General features: G+C 41.1%; 2 protein-coding genes and 1 long non-coding RNA gene across 4 annotated transcripts in view; 1 reads left to right on the forward strand and 2 right to left on the reverse strand.

The window, feature by feature from the left end:
* arap3 (ArfGAP with RhoGAP domain, ankyrin repeat and PH domain 3) overlaps window positions 1-1,124 on the reverse strand; it is a 35,900-nt gene extending 34,776 nt beyond the window's left edge. The window contains exon 1 of the mRNA XM_023295723.3: window positions 990-1,124. The gene's annotated coding sequence lies outside the window, so the exon portion shown is untranslated. The remainder of the gene's footprint in view (window positions 1-989) is intronic.
* Window positions 135-9,207, forward strand: LOC118469419 (uncharacterized). The gene is made up of 3 exons (XR_008603776.1): window positions 135-1,373; window positions 7,128-7,299; window positions 8,771-9,207. It is a non-coding gene; the product is annotated as an uncharacterized LOC118469419 (long non-coding RNA).
* A 2,410-nt stretch (window positions 9,208-11,617) lies between these two features.
* si:ch211-132p1.2 (proteinase-activated receptor 4) lies at window positions 11,618-17,088 on the reverse strand. 2 transcript variants are annotated; one of them, XM_055016295.1, is made up of 3 exons: window positions 16,943-17,088; window positions 15,849-16,046; window positions 11,618-12,806 (listed from the first exon to the last, which is right to left on the reverse strand). In XM_055016295.1, exons 2-3 carry the CDS (start codon window positions 15,952-15,954, stop codon window positions 11,752-11,754), a joined length of 1,161 nt encoding a protein of 386 aa, XP_054872270.1. In that variant the 5' UTR covers window positions 15,955-16,046; window positions 16,943-17,088; the 3' UTR covers window positions 11,618-11,751. The 2 variants fall into 2 exon arrangements, with proteins under 2 accessions (XP_054872270.1, XP_054872269.1); XM_055016294.1 differs by having other exon boundaries at window positions 15,849-16,052.
* Window positions 17,089-17,198: the final 110 nt, after the last annotated feature.

A 17,198-nucleotide genomic window follows, 5' to 3' on the forward strand; every position in this document is an offset into this window, starting at 1 on the left:
GTTTGCAGCAACAACAAAAAAAAAAAACACAGACAGCCAATAGATGGAGCAGATTGATGAACCTGCAGACCTCTAATGATCCGTTTCAAACACCCCCTGCTTCTGACTCAGTTCTGCTGCTCTGAGGCTGCAGGAGGAGCTCGGGGTGGATGGAGGTCCAGCTGACATCCACTACAGGGTTCATGGAACAAAATGAGGAACCTGGACCCGAACATGATCAGAACCGAAGCCAGATCCTGAACCAGAACTTCAGCCTGAATCTAAGCAGATCATGAGCCAGAACCTGACCAGATTCTGAACCAGAACTTGACCCCAACCTGAGCCAGAACCAGAGACAGGAAACAGTCACCACCGGAGGAGACAGAAGTCAACATCTCAACAGGTTTAATGTAACCTGGTCTACAACCTGACAAAACCAGAACCAGAGCAAACTCAGAACCAGGACAAAACTGAACCAGACCTAAGGAACAGCTTCATAATACTGCAGTCAACAAAGGAAATCAAAACAAAACAGAACCAGGACAGAACTAAACCAGAACCAGGACAAAACTAAACCAGACCCAGGACAAAACCAGATCCAGAACAAAACCAGAACCAGGACAAAACTAAACCAGAACCAGGACAAAACCGGATCCATAACAAAACCAGAACCAGGACAAAACTAAACCAGAACCAGGACAAAACCAGATCCATAACAAAACCAGAACCAGGACAAAACTAAACTAAAACCATGACAAAATCAGAACCAAAACAAAACCAGACCCAGGACAAAACTAAACCAGAACCAGAACAAAACAAAACCGGAGCCAACAGAAAACAAAAGCAGAACATGGCAAAGTAGAACCAGGACTAAACGGAACCAAAATAGATACAGAACCGGGACGGAACCGACTCAGCACCAAGACAACTACTTGTCTCGAAATATCTCACTTGGGCTCCAATCTCCAGCTGCGCTAAAGTTTGAAAGTTTACAGATTAAAAGTGCGCACCTTCCGACAGTGTGAGACAGAACCGGTCGGAACCAGAGGTCCTGGACCGACACTGTGGTTCTGGAATGACCTGGGCAGACCGGGGATCCTCCGGAGCAGCAGCCGCTGGACGAGCTTCCTCCTGCGGACTCACAGCAGCAGTAGCTCCGCTGTCGATCAGGAAAACACAGTCCAAAAGTGTCCCCTCAGAACCCGGCCTGATCCGAGCTGCAGGAGGTCCGGTCGGGTCCGGTTCGTGCGGTGTGCTCGGTGTGTGTCCCGGTGAACAGGGCGGTGCAGCGCGGAGCAGCTGTCGGTCTGAGCGGAGCAGAGAGTCTGAGTGAACGGAGACGGAAAGTTCCCGCGAATCAGCGCCGCTGCTGTCAGTGTAAAAGATCCGCAGAGGTTTGAAAAAGCAGGAATCAGGACACAGAAAACACCATCACATCATAGTCATAAATAATACGGCTTTAACATGTCAAACATTATTATTGTTTCATTGTTATTTTTTTAAATGTTAAATGTTTGGCTGTTCAACAAATGAATGCTTTTTAGAGTGTAATTTATTTAAAGAATGCATAAAATATCGCCCAAAGTGAAAATGGAAAAATTATTATCATTAGTAGTAGTAGTGGTAGTAGTAATATTATTAGTAGTATTAATACAGTCAAGATAAAAAATAATAATAATACCTATATTAAATTGTTCTAATAATAATATTATTATTATTGTTAATAATAATAATAATAATAATAATAATAATAATAATAATAATAATAACAATAACAATAACAATAACAATAATAATAATAATAATAATAATAGTAATTATTATTATTATTATTATTATTATTATTATTATTATTTAACATAGGAAAATAATATAATAATAATTTAATAAGTACAGGCTAATTAATCAATTATTATAATGTACTATTATAATGCACTATTATTATTATTATTATTATTATTATTATTATTATTATTATTAATAATAATAATAATAATAATAATAATAATAATAATAATAATAATAATAATAATAATAATAATAAAATATTATCATTGTTCTCTTTTCATTTTATTATACTATAATTTGTTTGTATCAACATCATTCTAATTATTATTTATACGACTTGTAAAGAATAAATTAAAATGTCCCTAATACTTTAATTAGTAGTTAATTAGTTTTGTAAAATAATTTGTTTAAAGTAATTACATGAACAACTACGTGTAACAGTTGTTGTACTTGGTTGTATGAAGGTGGTTGTGTTTCTCTGGTTGTTGGTTTGGTTGTGTGTCCCTGGTTGTGTGTCTCGAGTTGTTGGTTTGGTTGTGTGTGGATGGTTGTTTTTTGGTTGTATTAAGGTTGTTGAGTTTGGCTTTATGAATGTGGTTGCTTGATACTGGTTGTTAGTTTGGTTGTGTGTCTCTAGTTGTTGGTTTGGTTGTGTGTCTCTAGTTGTTGGTTTGGTTTTGTGCCTCTAGTTGTTGGTTTGGTTGTGTGTCTCTAGTTGTTGGTTTGGTTGTGTGTCTCTAGTTGTTGGTTTGGTTATGTGATGCTAGTTGTTGGTTTGGATATGTGTCTCTAGTTGTTAGTTTGGTTGTGTGTCTCTGGTTGTTGTTTTGCTTCTGTATCACCGCTTGTGGTTTTACTGCGTGTGGATGGTTGTTTTTGTGGTTGTGTTACAGTTGTTAAGTTTGGTTGTATGAAGGTGGTTGCGTTTTTCGAGTTGTCAGTTTGGTTGTGCGTCTCTGGCTGTTGGTTTGGTTGTGTGTGTGTCTCTTGTTGTTAGTTTGATTGTGTGTCTGTGGTTGTTGGTTTGGTTGTGTGTTTGATGTTTGATTTGGTTGTGTGTCTCTAGTTGTTAGTTTGTGTGTCTCCAGTTGTTGGTTTGGTTGTGTGTCTCTAGTTGTTGGTTTGGTTGTGTGTTTGAGTTTTTGGTTTGGATGTGTGTCTCTGGTTGTTGGTTTGGTTGTGTGTCTCTAGTTGTTGGTTTGGTTGTATGTGGATGGTTGTTTTTTAGTTGTTTTAAGGTTGTTGAGTTTGGCTTTATGAAAGTGGTTGTTAGATATTGATTGTCGGTTTGGTTGTGTGTCTCTAGTTGTTAGTCAGGTTGTTGGTTTGGTTGTGTGTGTCTGGTTGTTGGTTTGGTTGTGTACCTCTGGTTGTTGGTTTGGTTGTGTGTATCTGGTTGTTGGTTTGGTTGTGTGTCTCTTGTTGTTGGTTTGGTTGTCTGTTTCTCTGGTTGTTGGTTTGGTTGTGTGTCTCTTGTTGTTGGTTTGGTTGTCTGTTTCTCTGGTTGTTGGTTTGGTTGTGTGTCTCTAGCTGTTGGTTTGGTTGTGTACCTGTGGTTGTTGGTTTGGTTGTGTGTCTCTAGCTGTTGGTTTGGTTGTGTGTCTCAGGCTGTTAGTTTGGTTGTGTGTCTCAGGCTGTTAGTTTGGTTGTGTGTCTCTAGCTGTTGGTTTGGTTGTGTACCTCTGGTTGTTGGTTTGGTTGTGTACCTCTGGTTGTTCGTTTGGTTGTGTGTCTCAGGCTGTTGGTTTGGTTGTCTGTCTCAGGCTGTTGGTTTGGTTGTACACGTCTGGTTGTTGGTTTGGTTGTGTGTTTGATTTTTTTGGTATGGTTGTGTGTCTCTAGTTGTTAGTTTGTGTGTCTGCAGTTGTTGGTTTGGTTGTGTGTCTCTAGCTGTTGGTTTGGTTGTGTACCTGTGGTTGTTGGTTTGGTTGTGTGTCTCTAGCTGTTGGTTTGGTTGTGTGTCTCAGGCTGTTAGTTTGGTTGTGTGTCTCAGGCTGTTAGTTTGGTTGTGTGTCTCAGGCTGTTGGTTTGGTTGTGTGTCTCTGGTTGTTGGTTTGGTTGTGTGCCGGATGTGACGGAGGCTCTGAGGAGGGAAGCTGCCCTCAGCCTCCTCTCAGAGCTGCATTGTCTCAGGCTCGTCCTGTTTCCTCTCTGATTGTTGCTGGGCGGTGAGGAGGAAACTCCGCCGCCGTTCAGCTTCTGACTGAGGAGGTGACAACCCAGCAGGACGTCCTCAGTCAACTCTGACAGCATATGTAAAAAACTGCACAACTAACAGTGCTACTGCAGAACAAGGAGAGAAAGTGTTCTGGTGACACCTTTGTTACCTGGACTGGAAGGAAGGAATCAGATTCATAGAGAGCTGCACTTCAAAAAATCATGTTCAGGCTCAACAAACAGAAAGAAAACAAAACAGTTTACATTGTTATTTATGAGTTCTGACAACCACAAATGAAATTATGTTCAACCAACACACTACATTATGTCAGCAAAATGAGCTTTTCCTCTTTAATCAAAGGTGTTTTAAGCTCTTCATGACTGCTAGCAGAAACACATCTAGAACTGTTGGAAGACTCAGACAAACTCAAACTTTAATCAACAAGAGTTAGGCAAAGGATTAGAACAGCATTAAAATAAGCAAATACATTAAGAAAGTAATCCAAAGAAATAGAATCCAAATATGCATAGACTCAGAAGGTGATTGGACACCAGAGACACATGGACCATCACGTCAAACCGCAAAGGACATAACACTGTACATCCACGGACAGACGACTGATTGACATAACACATGAAACTAATGAAAAAGGAGGGAAAACATACAAAGAGAGCAAGGACAAGCAGCAGTCACACAACATAAATAAGGTTTAAAATAAATTTGGATGCAACTGAACAGGGACAAAGAAACACAAAGAGGAGAGATCCAACTAACTTTAAATCAAAATACCTCTAAATCAATCATGAAAGTCATTTTTGTGTTTTGCATATTTAATTATCAAAAGTATGAACAAATTTGTGAGTTGACAAATACTTTAAGGAATGAAATTGTTCCAATTATATTTTCATCAACAGCTTTTGGCTTTTCATGTTTTTGTTCATCAGTGGTTGGCACCGTCGCCTTGCAGCTAGAAGGTCCCCGGTTCACATTCTGGCCTTTCTGGGATCTTGTTGCATGGAGTTTCCTTGTTCTCCCTGTGCATACATGGGTTTTCTCCAGGTTCTTCAGCTTCCTCCCACAGTCTAAAAACATGCTGAGGTTAATTGGTGATTCTAAATTGTGTGTAGGTGTGAATGTGAGTGCGATTGTTTGTCTCTATGTGATAGACTGTTACCTGTCCAGGTGTCCCCTACCTTCACCCTCAGTCAGCTGGGATAGACTCCAGCCCCTAGTGAGGATTAAGCAGTGTATAGATAATGGATGGATGGATGTTTTGGTTCCTTGTAGTAGCTTCATTCAACAGCAAAACTGTTAGGAATGAACTTTAATATTGTGAACTGCAGTTGTGTGTTTCAAAACATAATATTTAAATCATAAAATCAAACACAAAACAAATTAAAATTTGTCCACAAATTTCAAGTAAACATGCAAAGTCCTGAGCAAATTAGTCAAATTAATAGTTTGTTAAACTGAAGGGTCACATGGCCAAATTTCAGAGCTAAATACAACTAGCAGTCGCTAAGTGCAGCAATACAACATATTCCATCAGCTGTATGAGCAGGTGTAGAGTAAACTCTGAACACAACTTCACCAGGTGAAGAAAAGTTATCTCGTCAATTCTATTAAGTTACCTCAATTTTAGTTTTGTCTGAAATCAACAAACTGTACTTCAGTCTTTAAACTAATAATAAGATAGAATAAAACATAAACTTACTAATCCCGAATGAAATTATTGGCCATAAATTACAAAAAGAAGAAAAATACATAAAATGAGAATAAATGCAGTGGAAAAAATATGATATAAATATGATATATTTCTTAAAATAAAAACAAGTAGGCTGAAATAAGGCTAGAATTTAAAAAAATAAGAAGTAATACTAGCAATGATTCTGAAGTAGTAAAGTAATATTACACACGAAAATGAAATATTTCATGTAATACTCATACTAACAATCCACAACTGACAAAAGTAACATTGCAAATGATATTATTAGTAATTATTCAAGAAAGTTAAGTTGTTCCAACTAATATTTCCACATTATTCCACATTATTCAAAGGTAATTTTTGTGTTATGTACTTTATTTTCAAGAAGAAAATATGATTGTATGTAGAGTTTATGATTAAAAAATAAACCACAAATAACACATTTTAGTCAAATCAACGCATCTTTTTTGTTTTCCTTAATTTGAATATGCCAGCTAAACAAAAATGTCTGACTTTTACTTTCAGGCCACATTAGAACTTAAAAACATGATTGTTTTTGGGTTCTCAGAGCTCTGAACTGAGTAATATGGAGAGCTGCAGTTACTGACTGTGACCACTGGAGGACGCTGATCCCCAACACACATCTGTTCTCATCCTAACATTCTACTCTCACACCTCTCTCACTTTATTCTCACACTTTTTAAAAAAAAAAAATTGTCATCTTTTCAAGCAAACTAAAACACAGTTTGAACAACAGAATCACACTCAGAGATGTTACAACATAAATATCTAGACAGAAATAAAACACATCAGAGATTTGTCACAGGTGTTGAAAAAGCAGCTGCAGCTCAGTGATTCTCTTCTTCTAAACTATCTGAACAGCTTCTTACCTGGACAGGTGTGCTCAACCACATTTTACCTGCAGCTGAAAGGAAATGATTCTTTGTCAAAGATGAACTTTCTGATACTGTCATCTGTTCAACATGTGGAGGCCATTATCTCACAGTCATTCTTCATCCTCCCACTAGATGGACTCACAGTCAACAAACCTTAGCATCCTCCACAGCGTGGCTGAACAACATTGTTCCATCATTTGTGTCTGCGTTCATGTGGATATTAGCTGCATCCATGTCACTTTAAAGCAGCTTTTCACTCACTTCCTGGACCAGTGTGACTGGATGGAACAGTCTGACAGGACAGAGCTTGTTGCAGACATTTCATCACACAGTGAAGCTGACTGGAGGCTGATTGGAATCAAAGCTCAACACTTCCTGTTTCTGACTGTGTGATATGAAATCAAACAATCATTTGAACCACAGAAAGATTCAAAGTGTGCAGGTTGGTGAGAGGCTGATGACAATTCAGGTTCATGTCAAACATAGTCAGATAAGATCAGCTGAACCACTGATGTGCCCAAATGTTCTGGTAACAAATGCGTGAAAGAAATACAAAGCGTCTTTCATTATAACATATTTTGTCATTTCTGTGTCATGACAGATTTTCTGACTGAAGACTCAGAGAGTCAGTGTGAAGTTGTGGCCTCAGTTCTGAAGTCCAATCCCTCCCATCTGGAACATCTGGACCTCAGTGTCAACAAGCTGCAGGATTCAGGAGTGAAACATCTGAGTGGTTTTCTGGAGAGTCCAGACTACAGCCTGAAGACTCTGAGGTCAGACATCATTATTTCTTTGTGTGCTGAGATGAATCTGATGTAAAGTGGTGGTGACACTAAACTTGCCATGAGGCTGATATTCTACTGATCCACACTAAGGATCTTCATGGTATCATCTGTTTTCGTCTTCTCTGCTTTTGTCTTTGGACTCTGTCAGAGAAATGTTGAGCTGCACATTTCACAGCTCAATATAACCAGAAAAATTCTCCAGTGAATAATTGACTGTGAAACTCTGACACACATGATCTTCAGCTCAGATCTGACTTCATGTTTTTCTACACTTCAAACTGACTGTAGCAACTAACAGCTGTTTTTATTATTGATGAAGATGTCAGTTATTTCAGTATTTTAGTTCATCAAATCTTAAAATCATTGAAAAATGTTGATCCCACTTTGTCAGAGTTGAAGGTGATGTCTTCATATGTCTGGTTTTGTTCCAGCAACAGTCCAAAACCACAAATATTCAGTCTGATGCGATAGAAAATAGAAACTCTTGACAGTGGACAAACTGGAAGCAGTTTGATGTTTTTGCTGGATAAATGACTGAAACCATCATTGAAATGTTTCTGATCTTTTGTCCATGGACTCATAAAATAGTGGACTGATAGTTTTAGCTGTAATTCAAGCTGTTTTTCAGCCTCTGCCAGTGAAACTAATATTCAGCATCTGCTGGTTCAACACTCGCATGAAGCCATGTGATGTTTTAGGAAGTGAAACGTTCAAATCCAAGATGTAGTGGTTTGATTTTCCTGTTGATGAAATGTGAAGTTGACCCATCAATTCTTCACGCAGCAGCAAAAGCTGTAACAGCTGATGAACAGTTGAAGTCATGTAATGGGAACATTTTCTTCTGGAGTTTCTGCTGATTTTCTTATTTTCTCTGGTTTGAATCATTTGAAAGTCAAGATGTTTGTCTTTGAGAAAACATTTTGAAGATGTCACCTGGTCCTCTGAAAACTGTGATGGACATTTTACACTATCAATGACAGATGGATTAATAATGAAATTATCTGAATGTAAAGTCCTGATTGAAACGTCTCCATGGTTCCAAAACATGAAAATATTTTAGAGCGTGGAGCCTCATTTTGTCCACGTTTCCTTCTTGTGTGTTTGTGTGACTCTGAGCAGAAAGTGAAATAAGTGTCAGAATTTTTTTTCCTTGTGTTTATTGCTCAGCATGAGTTTGTGTTGATGGAGACACTAGAGGAGCTGCAGAGTTTCAGAGCTGAAGTCACTCCATCTTTATTGAAGCAGCAGCATGTTGTCATTAATATTAATGAGAGCTCTCCTTCGCCGGTTCTGTGGGACTGTTTGAAGCTGCATCTTGTGAGTGTCAGCTGTTGGAAGCTTCCATTTTCTAAACTTGAACATTCTGAAGTTTCTTCAGCTCTGAACTCATGATGAAACTCTGAATGATTTGAAGCAGGAACTTTGTCTCCTTAACTCACATCTTTTATTCTGTATTCAGATTGGAGTTCTGCAGTTTGTCAGAGATCAGCTGTGATTCTCTGGTCTCAGCTCTGAAGTCCAACCCCTCCCATCTGGAACATCTGGACCTGAGCAGGAATGACCTAAAGGATTCAGGAGTGAAACATCTATGGGGTTTTCTGGAGAGTCCACTGAGGCCAGTAGAAGGTCCCAGTCAGTCCTGTCTGCAGTCATATCTGGATCTGTGTCCTTGTGTCTGGTTTGTTCCAACAGCTGCGTTCAGATCAGTGAAATGCTCCATGGTCCCATGATTCAGTCCAACACACTTTGCAGCATCAGTCTTTGTATGATCAGTAGCTCACGGTCCCTCGTGTCCAAGTTAACAAGCTTTAGATAGAAACTGTGGAACAAGTTACTCAATCACTTCACTGAATCTGTCCACCATGTTTCAAAAACTACTTTTAAGTCTTTTGTAAAAAAAAAAAAAAAAAAAAAAATCTATCTATCTATCTATCTATCTATATATATATATATATGTATATGTATATATATATATATATATATATATATATATATATATATATATATATATATATATATATATATATATATATATATATATATATATATATATATATATATATATACAGAAAATTTACAAAAAGAATAAACAGAGCAATTCAAGAAAAAAATAATTACAAATAACAAGAATTAAAAATTCAAAACCAGTTCATAATATTGACAGTAGTGATTCTATTAAAGCTGTTCTGCCAGATTCCAGACATGATTCAGATCATATTTTAAACTTTAAAGAAGAGTGAAACAAATCAGGTCAAAGCTGCATGTCTGATAATACAAGACCGCTTCCAGAAGCTCCTCACTAATAATAGCTTCAGTGTGTTCAATCAAAACTGTCAAATACTCAACATGGTGTGATAAAGTGATGCTGCAATAAAAGATGAGATACAAGAACCTCTACAGTTCTTCATGTATTATCAGTAGATCTGAATGTTTCCTCCATCAACCAAAGGAAGAAACAGAAGAAAAAACTGTAAGATGAACAATTACGAGACTGAAACTGTGATCATTACTTTAACTGAATTAAATACAACCAACTGAAAAATCTACATTTAACGGCACTGAACATCTGTGACTAAACACAGCTGACATGTAATGTTTGAAATAAACAAGTGGAACACTGAGAAAAAAGGCAATGTTCTAGTGAGGACATCTGAAGAACTGAACTACTGATCTACTCTGGCAGATCAGTACTCTACCTTGACAGGGTGATTGTGGACATCAACAGCAGCAAACAGCAGCTTGTTGCTGACAAACACAAACTAAAGTTCCACTTACCGAACCTGTTGCAATCAAGCTTTTTGCTCCTCTCATGAGTTTGATGATCGTCCTTCTTCAGAGCTGGAGGCACCGAAATATCACAAACCAGTCTGAACCTGCACATCTCAAAGATCAGCTCTTTACCATTCTCATATCTGATATGGAAACAGCAACTCCTGAGTCCTGAATCAACCCTCCCAGTCATATGAATGATTTATTTCTCTGCAAGTACAGTCAGACTCAAAAATGAACTTAATAATTAACCTCAAACCTGAACTTAGAACTTGTTTGAAGCCTTACCTTTAGTCTCTCACATCGAACTGGAAAACACAAAAAACAGTTGTGTTAGTTCTTCTATTTGCCCATCTGCCCCCTATTCTGAGTATTAATTGGAGTTCTCAGAGTTCTCAGCTGCTTCAGTTCAGATAAAGTTGTGACTTTAATATCCATGTAGACGCTGAAATTCAGTCACAAGCCAGTGTCCTCCGTTTGCCAGTCCCCAGCCCGGATAAATGCAGAGGGTTGTGTCAGGAAGGCCTCCGACATAAACCCTATGCTAAATTCAATATGCGAATCAATCCTATGACTTCCATACCACATCGGTCAAGGTCTGGGTTAACAACGACTGCCATCGGTGCTGTTGACCCATGGGGTGTCGGTGGAAAGTGGTCTACTGTTGGTCAAAAAAGGAGAGGAGGAAGGAGTTCATAGGCAGAGAGAGAAGAGGAAAGTCTTGAGTCTTGGACTGAGAGTAGGGACTATGAATGTTGGGACTATAACAGGAAAAGCTAGAGAGTTGGTTGACATGATGAAGAGGAGGATGGTGGATGTACTGTATGTTCAGGAGACCAGGTGGAAAGGTAGCAAGGCTAGAAGTTTAGGTTTTAGTGCATGGTAGGCATGGAATGGTGGAGGGCAGGATGACTCTGGTGGTGAGGAAGATGAAGAGGGTAAGGGATGAGCAGGGGACAAAACGGTGGAAGCTGAAAAAGGAAAAGTGCTACATGGTTTTAAGGGAGGAGTTGAGACTGGTACATCCAGATGACTGGACAGCTACAGCAAATGTGATCTAAGCTGAAAAATAAAACACAGATTCTTTTTGTTTTGATATTTTTTTTTGTATTTTGACGTGGTGTTCCATGGCAGGTTTTTTTTCTTTTTTCGGATTTTTGTCTTCATGTCTGTGTTTTACAGTGAACAAGTTTGTGTTTCCACATATGAAGTAGCTTCATAGTTTCTGTTTACATCTTTCACTTCTGAGCAGTGAAGTGAACACAAGTGTTTGGAGCTGACTGGGCGTATTCAGGTTTATTCTAAAGGTTCTGGACTATATTTAATCAAGTGTCAGCGAGCAGCTTCTTTTCCTGTGAGCTGCTTCATTTCCAAAATAAGTCTGAAATCTGAAGGTTTATCATCATTCTAGAGAAACTGTAAATGCTTTATATTTATTAGTTTAAGTATTCATTCTGACCTCAAATAAACCTGTTTACAGCTCAGAGATTTAAAGGGTAACTTTCCCCTGAAACTGCACAGAGCAGCAGAGTGAATCTTCTCTTTCATCATGTTTTCTTTATTTCTGGTTAAATAATTGATCAGCGATCAGTACAGCCTTCAGAACATGGACAACGTTCTCAGTTTGATATTCTGTGAGGAGCTGTGATGATGTCAGCAGTCATGTGACTCTCACGGCACCTCAGTCGTCACTCGCTGGCTGGACATGGACAGCAGGGTGACCTGTGACCTCTGGCCAGAGGATGATGAGGACATGTTCGCCGGAGAGGACGGCTTGTCTCCAGAGTCGCCGCGGCAACAAAGAGCGCTGCGAGCCTTCTGCCTGAACTCTGCCGACACGAAGTAGAAGATGAAGGGGTCGATGCAGCTGTTGAAGGAGCAAACCGCTAAGCTGACCATGTAAGGGACATAAACGTCCTCGCCGTCTCCATCCGGTGAGCTGTCGGCGTAGGTCAGGAGGAGGAGGACGTTGCTGGGTAGCACACATACGATGAAGACCAGCAGCACCAACACCGTGACCCGGACCGCATGGCCGTAGCGTTTCCTCTCGGCCAGCAGAGTGCGCAGCACCGCGGCATGGCAGTACAAGACAACGGCGAAGGGCAGCACAAAGCAGCAGGCAAACAAGGTGGTGAAGTAAGGCATGAAGTAGCTCTCATGCTCCTCCTCTGGCAGCGCATCATGGCAAGTGGTGATCTGCAGTTCGTCCAGCATGTACGTCTGCTGCGACACCAGCAGCGGCAGCATGGCAGCCAGCACCACGGCCCACACTGCCGCCGTCATGTACAGGGACACTCGTCGACTGCGCAGAGTCCTGGCACCGAATGGGTGGACCAAAGCAATGTATCGGTCCAGAGCCACGAGGGCCAGACAACAGATGGAGCCGTACATGTTGCCGTAAAACACCGCCATGACAACACGGCAGAAAGGCTCACCCAGCCCCCAGTTGTTCCCTTTGAAGTGGTAGATGATTCGAAACGGCAGCACCAGCAGTAGCAGGCAGTCAGCCACCGTCAGGTTGATGAGGAGCACGGTGGACGGCAGTGGTTTGGTCCGGAACACCAGAACCCAGAGAGCCAGCAGGTTGGAGGGCAGACCCACACTGAAGGCCAGCAGGTACAGAACTGGCAGGTACAGGTTGGTGGTCGGAGCCTGGATCTCCTTCAGCTGCTTCTCCTTCAGAGTGGTGAAGTTACATCGTGTCACCAGCCGGAACGTCCGCAGACCTGCAGAGACCAGAATATACATCAGTTTTGTAGACTGTGGAGAGTCTCTGTGCTCAATATTTGGTATTTTGTAATATCTGTTGGAATTTTAACAGGAAACAGATGCTGCTTCCAGTGTCCACCTCTTGTCACAGAAACTCATGACGATACAGGACCAGTCTAATGTCTGGACACAAACAGGACCAGTCTAATGTCTGGACATGAACAGGACCAGTCTAATGTCTGGACATGAACAGGACCAGTCTAATGTCTGGACTCATGCGGAACCAGTCTTACTTGTAGACACAATACATAGGATCAGTCTAATGTCAGGACACTTACAGGATTAGTCTAATGTCAGGACAATTACACAATCACTTTAGTGTCTGGACATATGCAGGACCAGTCTCACTTGTGGACACATACAAGATCAGTGTCCTCGGAGACCCGAGGGAGGACTTCAACAACTGATGGTCCTGATGGTGAGGAGGTTTTGCAGTGTTTTTTTTTTTTGAGCACGGTGTATTTTTACAAGATGACTAAGTGAAGTGAGCATCCTGTGTGTGTGTCTGACTCTAACACACCTCTCATCAGTTATAGCCGCTAGTTAACCACACAGCTGCTGAGAGGATAAAGTCTGCCAGGCTTCTTTTTGTTTCTGTATGTTTCTGTTGTCATGGGCAAAGTGCATCAGAGAGATGTATTATTTTACTGTCAGTGAGTTGCAGTGTGTTTCCTGTGTTCCTAGAGGCAATGAGGCAGAGGTTATGTTATTTCAATAAACTATGTACATGCATATTCACATAATTTTGGACTATTGCAGTATAAATACAATAACAATAATAATTAGAAGAATTTGAATTGTGATTTTCTCAACCTCTCATTTAAACATATCAGTGCTTGTTTATAACATTTGTGTATATATAGACAAATTAAATATAATATGCATAAATATAAAATAACTTTTGTACCTTTGCTGTCTTGCACAAAGTGGATAGTCAAACTGAATAAAAGCACAAATACATTTAAATACATGATTTCTGTATCATTTAGTTTTTGTTTTTTTTTTAAACTTTATTATTAGCACTACAAATAATAAAGGGCAGATTATGAATCAGTGCCATGGAGCAAATCCGTGGCTATGCAGTATATGTCTGGAAAAGGTATGACATTTTAAAACAATGATGGCTACATCAGGGTTTGAATCGCTGATCTTCTGACCAGCAGTCCAGAGACATAACCATTGCACCACTGTTTCCACGTTACATTCTCAATGAGTATGGTATGGTGGCCGAGAAGTGCAAACCAAATTTACATAATGCACAACACTTTTACAACCTCCAAGACAAATTTACAAGCGACAAAACACTTCTACAAGTCCAAAAACACTTTTATAAATCCAAATGTAACTGCCCATCAATAAAACAGAAAAAATAAATAAATAAAAAAAAGAAAACCAACACAAAAGAAAAAGAGATTCAATAAATAAATAATTAAACAAACGGTACTGAGCACCATAATTGTGGATGTCTTGACAGTATAGAATAGAATAGAACAGGCCAGAAGAGGATACTAGTGCAACAGAGAATGAGTTTAGGGTAGAGACTCTGGAGAGATTCTCAGCACATTCTGGTGGGTCCCATCATTCACTGAAATGGGACTCAGCAGTAGCTGGCGAGACCTGATCAAACATGCAAGTGTGAAGGACCCGGAAGCCCAGAACAGCAGTCACTGCAAGGCAGGGCCAAGCCAACAGGGCATCCCTCCCCCCGGGCCGTAGGAGCCACAGGGCGGCACCCCCAGAGAGCCACCGGGGCCACCTTGAACGACGCGAACCCGGAGAACAAGAGGGAGCAGCTACCGACACCCCCAGTGCACCAAGACCGACCCAGGCAGCCCGGGGCACGAGGACCCACCCGCCACCCAAACCCCACCCCCGAGGGGGCCAACGGCCCCATGCAGCCAGGAAGCCAGACACAGGGGCCGAGCGGCCCACCGAAGGGATGGCAACCAGCCCAGCACAAAGCAGGCCGCCACCGGGAGCTGGCCAGAGGAAATCGGAGCCGGGACCCGATGCGAGTCCAGAGGGTAAAAATGGACAGTGTGGTGGGGCCCGGCGACGCCGACAGGGAGGCACCCCGCATACCCCCCGCACCAGGCCCCAGGTGAGCGCAGTACACCCAGGGCCCCCACACCCCGCAATGCGCCCTGACAACCCACCAGGACAGAGCCACCACATGCCACCAGCCCGCAGTACAGCCACAGCACCCACCATTGATAACCCTGTGCCAAATTTGGAGCAGCTGCCATCTGTTCTTCACAGCTAGATTGTGAAAGTAGTTCATTCTCTGTGGAGTCATTTTAGGAGGACGACCACTGCAGCTCTGATTAGTGGTACCGTGGCTCCTTCTGTACCTCCTGCACCTCCTGATTAATGCTGCAACTGTGTTTCAACTGATTTTTTGTTGTTGTTAACTGATCATCCTGTGTCATTTTACATCTTTGTGATGTCTCACAGTCAGATTTTTAAGTTTCTCTGGCAATTCTTTCTATGAAGAGCCGTGATGCAGACATGGACATAGACAGAGGACAGGTCCAAAACTGAGAAAGTTCTGCTGTTCACAGCTCATTTTAGAATCATGCTTACACAGTTTAGCTGACTGGAAATCACAAGTGGACTCAGTTTAGTTTCAGTGATCACATCTGGATTCACTTTGGTTGCATTGAGTTTCACTTTGGGGTCTTAATTTTCAACACAGTCTTTCTAAAGTGTTTGTCTTTGATCATTCATAAGAAGAAAAAAATGGTAGTCATGATGCAGCTTTTGAAAGGTGATACAGTTCAGAATCATTTGACATTTCACTGATTTTACACGGGGCTGCACTCACTGCTAGTGTAGACTATTTATTATAATGTCCTTACTTTGTTCAAATGTTCCCAGTTGCACAGATGGCAGAAAGACATGACTGTTGTTTTGATATTTAATCTGCGTTTCAGGAATAGTCAATGAAAAGGCATCCTGAGGTACAACTGTGCTTTCAGGAAAAAGAGAAGAAGACTTACGGACAGACATGCTGGAACATTCATCTGCAGGAGGAGAGGACGGAGAGCCGCTGCATTCAGACGACAGCAGGCAGATGAGAACCAGAGTCCCCACAAACAGCCTCATTCTTCTCTTCAGTTGTTCTGCTACTTTGCCTCGTCTCCGTCACAGTGTTCTGTCTCCACGGAAGCAGCTGCTTTCCTCTTCCTCTTGCAGGCCTGTGGCTTCACAGTATCAGTGTCAGAATCAGGGCTGGGAACAGGCTGACTGCCTAAGTGCTGAGGGGCTCTGCCGTCTGATCTGATCTCTGAGCTGCTGTGGAATCTGATGGAATCCAGATGTGAGTGTGTGTGTGTGTGTGTGTGTGTGTGTGTGTGTGTGTGTGTGTGTGTGTGTGAGTCCAGTATGCCTGACTTTGTGGGGATCGTAGGACACAGTGAAAACGTGTTGTCGTCTCTGTACTCCCTCTGAATCTGGGTTTTGGGTCAGAACCGGGCTGGGGCTCAGTCATGATCACAAAAACCTCCACAAACAGACAGAAAATAAGCACAAAGGGACACAAAACAACCACAGAAAGACAAAACGTGACCACAGAGACACAAAATGATCACAAACAGACACAAAACAACCACAAAGTGACACAAAGAAACCACAGACAAAACAATCATAACACAAAATAACCGATAACAAAGATATACAAGATCATCCTAAAGGTACACAAAACAACTGCAAAGAAACACAAAATAACTACAAAAAGACACAAAAAACTTAATGAGATGCAAAACGGCCACAAAGACATGCAACATGACCACAAAGAGACACAAAATCATCCTAAAAGAACACAAAACAACAACAAAGACACAAAACAAGCAGGGACAGAAACAAAATAATCACAAATGGATGCAAAATGTCCACAAAGATGCAGAAAATGACCACAGAGACACAAAACAACCACAAAGTTGCCATGAAGAGATGCAGAACTACTATAAGAAGACACAAAGTGACACTGTGACCACAAAAAGGAATGAAACAGTTACAAAGAGACCAAAAACAATCACAAAGCGACACAAAACAACTGAAGAGATGCAAAACAAGCACAGTTAAATAAACCCACCACAGATGTTTTTATCATCTCATTAGTCCTCTGGTTTGGGTCAGAACCAGGTTCAGTCAGGACCAGGGTCCTTTCAGCTGTGCTGGTTCTGGCTTTGCTGCTTTGAAAAACATTATGTACTCACATTGTGAGGCTCACTGTGTGGTTCAGTGATGATGGAAGCTTTGAAACATTTCCTGCTCTTCTATTAGCACTGCCCCCAAGCTCTGACCGTCCAATCACAGCTCAGAAAGCAGAGCCAGTCACAGCAACTGTG

This window comes from Amphiprion ocellaris, chromosome 13 (assembly GCF_022539595.1).
Source record: "Amphiprion ocellaris isolate individual 3 ecotype Okinawa chromosome 13, ASM2253959v1, whole genome shotgun sequence".
Lineage (NCBI taxonomy): Eukaryota > Metazoa > Chordata > Actinopteri > Pomacentridae > Amphiprion > Amphiprion ocellaris.

What these genes read in the sequence shown, in the direction of transcription:
- si:ch211-132p1.2 (XM_055016295.1), bottom strand. Translation starts at nt 15,954, where the DNA reads ATGAGGCTGTTTGTGGGGACTCTGGTTCTCATCTGCCTGCTGTCGTCT. An exon ending in ATGTTCCAGCATGTCTGTCC is followed by an intron (nt 12,807 to 15,848) that starts GTAAGTCTTCTT and finishes TGGTCTCTGCAG; the next exon opens with GTCTGCGGACGTTCCGGCTG.